Genomic DNA, 13,972 nt, shown 5'->3' with positions numbered 1-13,972 from the left:
GCGCCTGTATCAAAGACAGGGCTACTGCTGTTCCCACGGACGCACGTCTCCCTGCGGTTCTTGGAGATTGTGCGTACCGTCTTACCCTTCCGTGTGCCTTAACACGAAGGGATAAGATTATTGTTAGGTGCGTCGCCGGTCGCTATCACCTCCGTGCAGTTAACGGAGATAGAGCGTACCGCTATACCCTGTCCGGTGTGAAGTTAACACGGAGGGGTTTATCATTTAGTTGTCGTTTGCCTTTCCACCCGGGAAGTGTTCGGCAGCAGTCCTCTAGGCTGCATCGCGGACACCGGGGTCGGTTGCGTTCCATTAAATAAAGTTGTCTGCAACCGCTCCCCCTAACAGTCTATGCCCACCTGAAGACATTAGGTCTAGTTATACTTCTTTACTATATGTTATCTCTAAATCTCGTTAGACAAAGAAATTCCTGTGACTCTTTATCTCAAAACACAGATCTCATTTTGCAAAGCAATGAGATGCACGTAGAATAACCAAAATGGAGTCAAGATAGATAAATAAATCCTGCTTTCACAATGTGATGTCAGCGTTGAACCCAATATTAGGTACTAGGAGACGCTGTGGAGACTCAGCATTGGATCTGGAGACGGTGAATAAAGTGCAGTTTGTTTTTTTAAGAACAAACTGCGATCCGAGACCGGAATTTTCTGAAAGGGGACAACCCCTTTAAATGCTTATCTGAGATGAGTATACCCCTTTCTGTACTATTTTACTTCTTTTCTATATAAAGGAAAAGCTCAACTTGGGTAGGTTTGCTTGAACGCCCACTGCATGTGTACACAGCCATGAGAAAGGGTGGCGCCGAAACGCGCGTTGGGGGACAGCCTCAGTGCGGTAGTCTGGATATCGGAAGTGCTCTTGGAGGTACAGAATGGATTTATTTATATTTTACTTATGGGTACATACAGTGTACTATGAATACCCTCTAGTGATACCCTCCTCTGATATATTGAGGGTGAGCTAGTGATCCATCTATGATTGGTGTGATCGCATTACATTAGTACCACCGCAATGTGTATCCGTTTTTGTTTTTATATTATTGTATTTAGCCTTTACATCTTTCCCTTTTCCCTGAATATTCATGTTTAATAAAGCATTTTCATGTTTATAATAAGACCTTTTTTGTCGACAATTTTGGCCTTTTTGGCCACCTCCCTACTGCTTGTGTACACTGTAAGAAAATGATACATCGTGTTCTGTATCTTGTATTTCCCTCTAAATTAATTTACTGCATAGAAAGTTTATTTCCACTTTATACTTTTAGAGCAAATGAAGGAAACTCTTTGAGTCATTCTCAAATATTCTTCTCGCTAAATTGCATCCTTGCATGTCTTGGAACGTACACTAAGAAGTTTGCCATTGAAACTATTTCATGTGGAAGGATTGTTAAGTTAATCCACTAAATGTCCATTCATCTCACTGAGATAGGAAATTAGCCAAGCGGAAAATGTGGAACTCTTTGCAGCATTCTGTATAGGGAAAGTTTTTCTTTTCCCTATAGCTGCCAAACGGAAGCGCAAAGCCTAACCCTGGAAGGCATTTATGTTCACTTGAGTAAACATGGAAAGAGGCCCTCACTGGTCTGAAATCATTAATTTCCGCATTTCGTGGGCATACATCTCAGAATCCCCTCTTCCCCATGTAAGTTAATATGTCATTTGTTTAATCACTTGTTTATTTGTGAAGCTTGGGAATTTTCTTTCCTTTAAAGAGAACACGGAACACTGAAACCATTAAAGAAGCCATTTTTTAACTTTTTTTTTATTGTTCATTCACACGACCGTATTTTTGGTCGCAGTTCTGTATGTGAAAAAATAAACGGACAGCACTCAAACCAATGTTATCCAATGTGGCGGTGCAGATGACCGATTTTTTATTTTCTACTGACCAAATCTGCGTGCAGTAGTATCGTCCTGAAATCGGATGAGACTCTCCCATTCAAGTCTACGGGTCAGCAAAAGAAATTGGATTCCATACAGAGACGCAGTGTAGCATTCAATATTAACGGATACATTGGAATTCTGTAATGTAGGAAACTGCAAATGTTCTTGTAAATGATTAATAGCTGCCGCTGTAAAAAAAGGATTGTATATGGATGACAAGTGAGAAAAAAATCGTCCGATTTTTCTCGATGAACTTGAACTATTTTTTATAGCTCATGTGAACCTTTAAGTAAAGCCAAAGGAAAAATAATTTCTTTAAGAAGCACCCCCATCAAAAATGTTATCCCCTAAACTCTTCTAAATATCTATGTAATATAGTGTAGTTGTATTAAAATACTTACCGATTGTGATCTTCCCCAGTTTCCAGGTTCGCCCTGGTCCTCTTCTGAGTCATGTGAGTGCTCCTCTCCTTTGCCGGCTCACGCAGAGACTGGATCGTGCTACTTTGCTCCGTAGACTAACATTGTGAAAATGACTTCCAGTCCACACGTAAACCCCAGTGTTGTCTGACAAGTCTGATTTTAAGTCACATGACCAAGAAGAGAACCAGATCAACGTTGAACACCAGGGAAGACAGCGATCAATAAGTACTTTAATGCAACTACATCACATACATGTTTAGAAAGGATTTCTAGATAAAATTTTAGTTAAAGGGTTATACTCGAGTTAGTAGGAGATAACTCACTGATCGCTGGGGCTCTGGAATATGGGAACTGTGCTCTGCAAAGCCCTGTCTTGAATGAAGCGGATATGCATATGCTTTACCTCCACTCCATTCATTGTCTACCTTACTACTGGAAATAGCAGAGTACTCTTCATTCCCATAAACGATGAATGTAGGTCGAGCCTGCACATCTACGCTCCATTCAAAGATAATGCTATACAGAGCCTCGTTACCACGTTCTAGATCCCTATTCCCTGAGGATCCCAGCTGTCAGACCCTTTGCCATAAGTAATTTAACCCTTATCCTGACAATAGGGAATAACTTACTATATTGGGGAAAAGCCTCTAATAGCACTCTTGACTTCTGGGATTCATTCTCCTCTAAAAACAGCTTCCTTGGAGCATGAGAGTTTTGAGTGGAAATGACAGGGTGGAGAAAGAGAAGGGGCACAAGGGATTTTATTTTCTGGAAATTTACAGAGATGGACACATATGTAGTGTTAGGGAAGAGGAACTTCTGAATACCCATTCCATATGACATTAGTACAATTTACAGTTTTGGGCGAGTTTTAGACTACATATCGATATATTGACCCATGCTGTGTGCCGCATGTCATGTCATCGATAAAATATATTTTGTCATTATTATTTATTATTATTATAGCGCCATTTACAGTGGGTACGGAAAGTATTCCGACCTCTTCAAATTTTTCACTCTTTGTTTCATTGCAGCCATTTTGTAGATTATAAAACGTTCATTTTTTTTCTCATTTAGTACACTCTGCACCCCATCTTGACTGAAAAAAAACAGAAATTTAGAAATTTTTGCAAGTTTTTTAAAAAAGAAAAAGTGAAATATCACATGGTCATAAGTATTCAGACCCTTTGCTCAGTGTTGAGTAGAAGCTCCGTTTTGTACTAGTACAGCCATGAGTCTTCTTGCGAATAATGCAGCAAGTTTATCACACCTAGATTTGGGGATTCTCTGCCATTCTTCCTTGCAGATTCTCTCCAGTTCCGTCAGGTTGAATGGTGAACGTTGGTGGACAGCCATTTTCTGGTCTCTCCAGAGATGCTCAATTGGGTTTAGGTCAGGGCTCTGGCTGGGCCAGTCAGGAATGGTCACAAAGTTGTTCTGAAGCCACTCCTTTGTTATTTTAGCTGTGTGCTTAGGGTCATTGTCTTGTTGGAAGGTGAACCTTTGGCCAAGTCTGAGGTCCAGAGCACTCTGGGAAAGGTTTTCATCCAGGATTTCTCTGTACTGGACTGCATTCATGTTTTCTTCAATTGCATCCAGTTGTCCTGTCCCTGCAGCTGAAAAACACCCCCATAGCATGATGCTGCCACCACCATGTTTCACTGTTGGGATTGTATTGGGCAGGTGATGAACAGTGCCTGGTTTTCTCCACACATACTGCTTAGAATTATCACCAAAAAGTCTCATCAGACCAGAGAATCTTATTTCTCATAGTCTGGGAGTCCTTCATGTGTTTTTGAGCAAACTCTTCATATGTCTTGCACTCAGGAGAGGCTTCCGTCGGGCAACTCTGCGATAAATGCCCGACTGGTGGAGGGCTGCAGTGATAGTTGACTTTGTAGAACTTTCTCCCATCTCCCTACTGCATCTCTGGAGCTCAGCCACAGTGATCTTGGGGTTCTTTACCTCTCTCACCAAGGCTCTTCTCCCACGATTGCTCAGTTTGGCTGGACGGCCAGGTCTAGGAAGACTTCTGGTGGTCCCAAACGTCTTCCATTTAAGGATTATGGAGGCCACTGTGCTCTTAAGAACCTTGAGTAATGCAGAAATTCTTTAGTAACCTTGGCCAGATCTGTGCCTTGCCACAATTCTGTCTCTGAGCTCCTTGGGCAGTTCCTTTGAGCTCATGATTCTCCTTTGGTCTGACATGCACTGTGAGCTGTGAGGTCTTATATAGACCGGTGTGTGCCTTTCCAAATCAAGTCCTATCAGTTTAATTAAACACAGCTGGACTCCAATGAAGGAGTGGAACCATCTCAAGGAGGATTACAAGAAAATGGACAGCATGTGACTTAAATATGAGTGTCTGAGCAAAGGGTCTGAATACTTATGACGTGTGATATTTCAGTTTTTCTTTTTGAATAAATTTGCAAAAAAATCAAGAAGGGGTGCAGAGTGTACTTTAATGAGAAAAAAAATAAACTTTTTAGAATTTACCAAATGGCTGCAATGAAACAAAGAGTGAAAAATTGAAAGGGGTCTGAATACTTTCTGTATCCACTGTATTCCATGGTGCTCTACATGTGAAAAGGGGTATACATAGCAAACAATAACTACAATAATCTTAAACAATACAAGTCACTGACTGGTATAGGAGGAGAGAGGATCCTGCCCACGAGGGCTCACAATCTACATGATGGGTGAGGATACTGTAGGTGACGGTAGAGCTGGTCGTGCAGCGGTATGGTGGAGCGAGGGTTACTGCGGGTTGTAGGCTTGTCAGAAGAGGTGGGTCTTCAGGTTCCTTTTGAAGGTTTCCACGGTAGGCGAAAGTCTGATATGTTGAGGTAGAGAGTTCCAGAGTAGGGGGGATGCACTGGAGAAATCTTCTATGCGATTGTGGGAAGAGGAGATAAGAGGGGAGTAGAGAAGGAAATGTCATGTCAACTATTAAAGGGGTTGTCCAATGGCATAATGTGAATCTCATGTTGTCCATTGATAAATCTCCAACAGGGCACTCAACCATAACTGGTCTGTAATAGTACTAGTTTTTGCATAAAGAGAGCTTCCATACCCGATTAGGCTCCGACCTCTGCACCCACTGTGATCCATTTTGACTATGCTTTCTGTTAGAAGGGTCCTTTAGTGATAAGCAGAACATTGAGATTCTTCTTTCCATGCCTAGAACGATCATCTGTGATCTTTGGGATAATCTGACAGCAGATGTTTAATTTTCCTACAGCACCCCCACAGGAGAAATATAGTATTACACAGTTCAGTTCTGTGCTGTTCTGGTTCCTCCAGAGGAAGACATGGCTTGTGTGGCTATTCTACAGGTTTTTGATGAAAATATTTTTTTTTTTCTAAGCCAGAAAAACCATTCAACATTCTAATTAGCCATTAATGAATTGTACTGTGGTCCTCCAAGTGTTTAGTATCAACACCTCCTCTGCTTGTTTCATACACGTCTTTATTGCTTTCTCTCTTACTCTATACAGCATATATCTATATCTATGTGTTATAGAAATAACTCATTAGTCTGTGAACTTTTCACTACAAGCCGTCATCTGGGTTCTAGCAGGGTTTTCCTTTATACTATTCATTCCGACATCTTGTCCTAGAGTCATCTGGGTTCATTGATTGCTTTCGCTATTGTCTGTATATAACTAATAGCAAACGTCTATGATCTTCTAGATGCTACGATACACTTCAAGGACGGTGTTTTCAGTCTGCTCATAATGGAAGCCTAATTGGTACTGATACATTCCATAAATAATCTTCGCATGAAAAAGACAGGCGTTCTGTCTGTCTCGTTAGAGTTTATTAGAACCTTGTAGACCAATAAGTCGATTTTTTTCGGCTCTTGACAAGATCCATGTGGCTTATATGTCCCATATTTAATGTTTCCACAGGACTAATGACCAGCTGGTGGCATTTCTCTCAAGATATAGGGACATGAACTTCTTGAAGTCACATGGAAGAGACAATGCAAGGTAATTGTAAATCACTCTATGCTGTTCTATTACATTGGTACTATTTGGATGGTGAGCAGGATCTCCAAAAATCAGGTAAAGTCACAACTAGAGATGAGAAAATCTGCTAAGATTCGAGATCAGCAAAATACTCGGATTTGGTCAGAGCATAATAAATGTAGGATGAAAAAAATAAAAAACTTCAGCTCCAGATCTGGTACTGTGTTCAGTTCCCTATTTTAATTCTCCACAGTCAAGAAAGGTCCTCTTCCTCCATCTTCACTCGATAGGCATTGCCCAGGCCTGGTCAGAAAATTGCAAAGCATGTTGTCGTCACGTCAGCGGCGAATGCCCACCTCTGACTAGAGTAAGGCTATGTTCACATGTTGCATTTTTGCAGTCTTTTATTCTGCAGGCAAAACCTGTTATTTTAGCAGTAAAGAAGCTACTTGCAAAACTTAGGTTTTTGTGAACATGCACTAAACATGGAGTAAGAGGATGTTGCGTGACATAGAAAAGTAAAATGAAGGGAGCTGCACAGAGGACTGGATGGGGGGCTGCAGTGGAGGGACAAATAAGCAGTGAGCGGAGTATTATATTTTTCACACCTTTCTCGACCCTCTACAAATCAGCAAAAATCGGGAGATTCTGTCATCTCTGGTCACAATGCCCCATATCATACTTACCAACAACTTGGTTGAGACATTTACGTTCCAATATCAAGACTGCCTGAGTAACTTTCAAAACCAAAAGTGAATGCCCATTTTGGCACAGAGGCATAATTCAATTTGCCTGGATTATTTCCAAAAATGTATAGTAATTCCAACAATTTTTGGATTGCTGGAAATGATGCTATATGCAGGCTCCTTTTTCCACTCCCATTTGTTTGCACCCCGTATTTATATCTAGACAAATTCAGTAGCTGTTAATAAAGGTAGATACGTCCTTTTGATACTAGTGCATGACATCCTTCGCCTATAGGCTGCCATGCTTTCCTGGCACAAACAAAAATGTGGAAGCATTCTGAGATGTTTTATCCTTGAAATGAATAGAAACAAAAGGTAGATGAGGTTACTCTAGTCACTATGATGCATATGGGATCATGTGAGAATTATACACAAAATTTCCTATCAAAGTTAAAGGGGTTGTCCACTACTTGGACAACTCCTTCTCATCCCCCACGCTTGACCCCAATAAAATGAAAAAGCCTATACTCACCTTCCGTGCAGGTTCTGCACTCGCTCTCCCTGGGGTTCTGGTGCAGCTGTTATGGCATGTGACCCTGGCGCCCCATCAGCGCTGGCTTCACTGTCTCCTCCTCCTGTCGAATCGAACATGAAGAGGAAGTCCATGCTGCAGCTGATCTCTGACTTCCTCTTCATGTTCAATTTGTACAAAGGCGGAGGCAGTGATGCTGGCGCTGATGGGGCGCTGGGGTCTCGTGTTACAACAACAGCACGAGAGCCCAGGGGAGAGCGAGCGCCCACACTGCGGGAATGGCACTGGCACGGGAGGTGAGTATAAGCTTTTTTATTTTATCGGGGCCAAGGTTGGGGAATGAGAAGGAGTTGTCCAAGTAGTGGACAACTTCTTTAACACCATAACACTAAAAAATATGAAGCATACTGGGTGACCAAATGATCAAAACCAGTTCTCAATAGCTTTTAAAATGGTTGACAATAGTTGCAATTTCCAATAGGAAGAGCAGCTCTGAGGCACATACTTCTGCTCTAACAAATGGAATACTGTGCAAACAATATGTATAAATATACAGTATGTGTTGTTTATTGAATTGCTTAGTGTAATTTGTAAAGTATTTGTTCTCACTTTCATAGATATTTCAGGAATCTTTATTCCAAGGACAATTTTATCTGTGCAATAATATGCAGACCAAAACCTAAAAAAAATGAGCCGGAGCACATGTTGGTATAAGTGCAATGCATAGGTGTGTATTCACACTGTGGCCATTTAACAATCAGAACCAAAGATAAAAACAAAATGAGCAAATACCCTGTAGTAAGTAAATACGTAGTAATGGTACATGAAAATAATATAGGGGACTTAGTTAACATTGTTTTGATCAGAAAAACATAAAAGCCATCCCACCACAATAAGGTTTACCCAATCGGGATGCTACCTATCTCTTGTAGTTCGCCTTACTATGTTTCATCAGATGTATAAATAGACAAGAGCAAAGTAGGACCTGGGTCCCAACTGTTCAGACACCTGCCTGTGGAAAGCTATTTATACTATATATATATATATATATATATATATATATATATATATATATATGTATATATATTTATAATGTGCAGATGCAGGTTTGATATAACAATATTCCCTTCATGTTTTGAGCTGATAATGAGATTTATTTTTAAGGGAATCTATCAGCAGGATTTCACATCCCAAGCTATTTATATGCACATGAGTGACCTACAAGCCGTGAGACAGGATAGCCAGGACATCTGAGGTCAGATAGGAGGCGGGCTCGTAGTACAGAGGGCCAAAAGAAAGGGGTGGTCAAGTTACAGTCCGGGATTAAATGCCAGGAGGGTACGTCAAGATAAAGGGATAAGAGAAACAGATAGTCAGAGGCCAATTCCGGGGTCAGGTACCTGAGGTCAGAGAGAGTCAAGAGCAAAAGGGATAATACACACGAACAGTCAAGACAAATCCAAGGTCTGGCAACAAGATCAGGAAATCAGACACAAAGCACACACTCCATTGAGCAAAGCTACAACTGACAATGGTCTGCTCATAACTAGTCAGCTAGATAGCTAGCAAATTATCCAGAATGGAGGAAAGCCCACAGGCTAAACCAGATTGAGCAATCAATCAAAATACTGATAGCCCAGCACGCCCCAGCCTCAGATTAGACAAATGGGCTGTTTCCCACAATACTGACAGTCCAGCGCACTCCAGATCTAATAGGGCGGCTGAGCTGTCACTCACAGCATCCCTAGGAAACAGTTGGTGATGAAACCATGATAACATGTAGCTCTTTCAAAGACAAGTCCAGCAATACCTTTATATGGCCAGTCCGTTCCTTCATTACTAAGAAATCAGTATTTCAATTGATATGCAAAGCTGAAGTACTATGGTAGTTCTGAAGCCTCTGTCACTCCAGCTCTATTCTCCGCCCAGCGCCTCTTCCTCCTGCTTGACTGACAGCCTATCTGCTGTGTGACTTCAGGCAAAGCAGTCATCGGTCAAGAAGAAGGATGCGGTGCTGGGTGGGGAATAGAGCTGGAGTGACAGAGGCTTCAGATCTACCATAGTCCTTCAGCCTCATTTGCATATCAATTCAAATGCTGATTTCACAGTAAGGAGAAAGGAGGAACAGTCTGGCCATGTAAAGGTATTGCTGGACTTGTCTTTGAAAGAAGTACATGGATATCTAAATAGTTTAAGGGAAGAAATCCTGCTGCCAGATTCCCTTTAAGGCAGACAAATTTTTACGTTTGTCTGATTTACATTTTTGACGCTATTTTCCCATTTAATATTGCTATTCTAAAAAATGGCAGTATTTTTGTACTATTCTCATAAGGGCACTTTAGATCACTCTTGGTATAAAAATAAGACACACGTTAGAAAGCGCCTTGCTCTTGTAAGAGAACATAGTCGCTGAAGAGCAGCTCTCTAAATATTTTAGAGCGAACGGATAAAAGAAAAAAAAAACATAAAGGTGAAAATGGCCCTTCATCTCAGCAGGATCAACATTATTTTTTTGGAGACATGGGATGCATTAGTAGAAATTGCATACATGAGTTAGCTATGGTAGACGACTTGTTCGAAGCTCGATTTCCAACTCTTATAGGTTCCCAAGTCATTAAAACCTCCATGAAATCCCACTAGCCTTCCGCATTTAGAAGGTGGAACATTTCTGATCGTAATGGTACCTGAGACAGAGAGAATTATAGCAGGTCTGTACGATGTTTTTCATAGCAGGTGTAATTTGTACGCGCTTCCTTAGAACCGAATGGACTCCTTGGAAAAAAGAAAACTGTTTCACATTCCGCATTGCAATGTCTTACAGGTCCCCAGTTACCTACAATATGGGTATGTTTTAATGAGAAAAAAAACAGTAAAACAAGATGCAACCAATATAACCCAGCTGGGTAATTACAGTAAATTAGATAGCTTCATATACAGCGATTGTACTACCAGGAATAGACAAATCTGTTAGGGCATATAACTCCAGGTCACACAAATTGTAAATTCGACAGCTGGAAATAGATTGCTGAATAATTTCCGATTTGACTGTTTTTCCCAGACATAAAGCATTTAATATTCACTAACATAAAAAAATGAAATTAAGCTACCTTGACATTAGATATATGGATTTATATTCACACATTACCATTATATAGCTGTTTTTGATGCAATTTTCACAAAATATTACTTTAAAGGGGTTATCAAAGACTATTATGGTACATTTTTCACTATGGGCCATAGAACTAGCTGCTTGCTATGTCCGATCCTGATCTCTTCCGCTGATGTCACGTGGTCAGATCAGCAGCTTCTCATCCTCTCTGCTTTGTTGACAGGGTGTGATTGCTGACATCATGCTGATTGATAGCCAGCTCCCTCCTTCCTAACTGCGGGGAGCCAACTGTCAATCAGCATAACGATGCCAGTCACACCCCGTCGGCTCGGAAGGCAAAGAGCTGCTCTTTTGACATGGAGCTGCAGGAGAGGTCAGTGACCGCTATGAGCCAGCTCTATTTACAACAGGTAGATAATTAGCAACTACCTGCCTGTTAGTTTTTAGGTCTGTAGTAAAAAAAATAATAAAATGGTCCCGGATAACCCCTTTAATGATCACTACCTTGTGAGTGAACAGTAATATTTCTGTTATAAAATGTCATTTAATGGGAACTTGTCACCAGGTCAAAAGCGGACAGTTATTGCTCTTATTTTATTCCTCCTGCTTCGCTGACTATTCCTTTATTTTTGTTTGTTTTTCAAACCCGCCATACAGTTCCAGCCTTTTTATTTAGAGCACCCAATATGCTAACCTGATGTTTTTTTTACTAAGGGGGTAATTATGTAAAGTAGCCTAAAGATACACCCCAGAGGATCCAGTGAGCAACCCCTCCTTGGAAAAGTCCGTAAAAATTGAGCACATTAAAAGGGCCCTTATTTCTAGAATCGTATGGTGGATTTAAAAAAATAAACAAAAAAAAATAACATTCTCAGGGGAGCAGTAGATATAAAAAATGAGCAAAAAATGGGCACAACAGGTCATCTTCAAAGGGATCCTGATATCAGAAATTTGCCTATTAAGCTAATCCCTCAGTGCGTGAAAAACTGATACCCCGAGTCAGATACTACAGATAGTCTATTAATTTCTGGTAGTCCATAGTTAGCCACCGGGCTCCCAACTCTAGACTGCCATAAAGTCACCTTTCTATATTCAGAGGAACCATGGAACTTCAGAAATCATTTTGCTGAGACGTCTAATCTGCTAATTATAATGTATTGGGGAACAGCGATATTAGAAATTCCCTATATACTGATGAAAGCTATAGATCCAAGCTGGGGCTCTGCTCCACCAGAATCGATGTGAGGTGATGATAAGAATATTAGTTCTGCAATCAATGCAGTTTAGATATAGCCTGTGAGTAAGACACAAGATATCAAAGGCACATTTAATTGCTAAAGCTGTGGTAACCACTACATAATCAATTACTACATGGGGAAATGATGTAAAGCATATAATTTATGAGGATGAAAATCTCATTAGCAGCGTTAAAGTAGTCTACTGGTGACAAAGACTTCAATATAGATCCTGAAAGAGCCGACCATGTAATAGTGTTTCTGGTCACTACTGACCGTGCACATTAAGAAGCATTTGTGTCTGTGATTCTACTTTTTATGTGGACGGCCATAGAATTGACTTGAAATGTAAATGTAGATCTCTATAAAGTGTAACTAAGTAATAGCACAGGCATCTTGCACTATAAATGTATGGCTTTCTATGTGTCCAGAAGATTCATTGTTCATGTAAATGGTTCTTGACGGGTGTATGTGGAGGTGAAGGGACTGTAGACGACAGCTGCATACACATTAGATAACTATCGACTGAACAATCATTGGGCTGATAGCTATCTCCCCCAACTGGCCCATACGCAGGAACGCCTGCGTTCTCTATAAATGAGTTGTTGCCAGAATCATCTGGCAGTGGCTTTTCTCAGATAAGAATAATCAGATTGGCCAATGAAGTTCAGCAGACCAGATTCTTCTCTTCCCCGACATCATCTGTCTGGGGAAAATTAGGAGGACCTCATAGACATTAGACCATCGGCTGATCCCTCCAATAACTGTTAGTTTGACCAACTTTAGCCTAATAGGTATGTATTATGGATGAGCGGATCTTTCGCAGGACTCTGGTCCAGGTCAATGGTACCTGGTGACTAGACGGCAGTCCTGCAAATCTCTTACCTTCTGCAGTCCTAGGCGCGGCATTTGATTTGTCAGGGCAGGTGCAACGTCATCTGTGACGTTACGGTCAAAAATCGCCTCAGGGACACCAGAAGGTGAGAGATTCACAGGACTCCTGTCTAGTTGCCAGATACCACTGACCTGAACATTGGACCAGATTCCTGTGAATCGATCCTCTCATCTCATTATGCCTTTGTGCTCGAGGTAGAATCATAGAAAGTTAGAGCTGGGAGGGACCGCCAGGGTCATTGTGTCCAACCACCTGCTCAATGCAGGAGTCACGAAACCATCTCAGACAGATGTCTGTCCAGCCTCTGTGTGAAGACTTCCATTGAAGGAAAACTCACCACCTCTGGTGGCCGCCTGTTCCCCTAATTGATCACCTTCACTGTCAAAAAGGTTTTTCTAACATCTAATCTGTATCTTCTCCCTTTCAGTTTCATTCCATTGCTTCTTGTGTTTCCATGTGCAAATGAAAATAAGGATGATCTCTTCACATTGTGACATCCCTTCAGATATTTGTAGACAGCTATTAAATCTTGTCTTATCCTTCTGTTTTGCAAGCTGAACATTCCCAGGTCCTTTAACCGTTCCTCGTAGGACATAAGTTACCGTCCTCTCACCATCCTGGTAGCTCTTCTCTGAACTTGCTCCAGGTACTATGTTGAGCAGACAGCAGGTGGCCTTGTGTTAATTCTTATGACCTCTATTTTGTATGTATTCAGTAACATCCTGTATCCTCCATGCTGTTGTGATGTGGATAATAGTTGCTGTTGCTGTATGTCTCAAGTCAAACAGTTCTGCCACAAGTGCTTGATGAATCTGTTGAAAGCTGAAATCTGCATTAGGGACCCCGTAGCAAAAATCAGAATAGATCCTCCTAAATGTGGTGGCTTGCTTAAAGAGGTTCTTGACTACTATGATATTGATGACCTATCCTTAGGAGAGACTAATCGATAGGATAGGTAATCATTATCAGATTAGAGGGGGTCCGACACCTGACGACCCAGCAATCAGCTGTTGACGGCTTCAGCAGCAACCAGATATAATCTGTATAAGGCCACTGCCCCACTATCAGTATTTGGTTAGTATTCGGTCAGTATTTTTCAGTAAAAAAGGTGGCATTTTACAGTTCCAGCAAAGTGGATGGGATTTGCCAGACTTGTCTCCCATCAAGCACATCTGGGACGTCATTAGTTGGCTAATGCAAAGTGAGCTGCCTGCAGCG

At 41.2% G+C, this 13,972-nt stretch overlaps 1 protein-coding gene across 1 annotated transcript in view; it reads left to right on the top strand.

The window, feature by feature from the left end:
- The window catches only part of XYLT1 (xylosyltransferase 1), a 398,924-nt gene that overhangs the window by 273,580 nt on the left and 111,372 nt on the right, over window positions 1-13,972 (top strand). The window contains exon 5 of the mRNA XM_073647654.1: window positions 6,238-6,318. Within this exon, the coding sequence (XP_073503755.1) occupies window positions 6,238-6,318 (81 nt within the window). The remainder of the gene's footprint in view (window positions 1-6,237; window positions 6,319-13,972) is intronic.

Source organism: Phyllobates terribilis, unplaced genomic scaffold (genome assembly GCF_046119375.1).
Source record: "Phyllobates terribilis strain yellow unplaced genomic scaffold, ASM4611937v1 Scaffold_9__5_contigs__length_417890890, whole genome shotgun sequence".
NCBI lineage: Eukaryota > Metazoa > Chordata > Amphibia > Anura > Dendrobatidae > Phyllobates > Phyllobates terribilis.
Note: the sequence above shows the minus strand (reverse complement) of the source record. Positions and strands in the feature narration are given on the sequence as shown.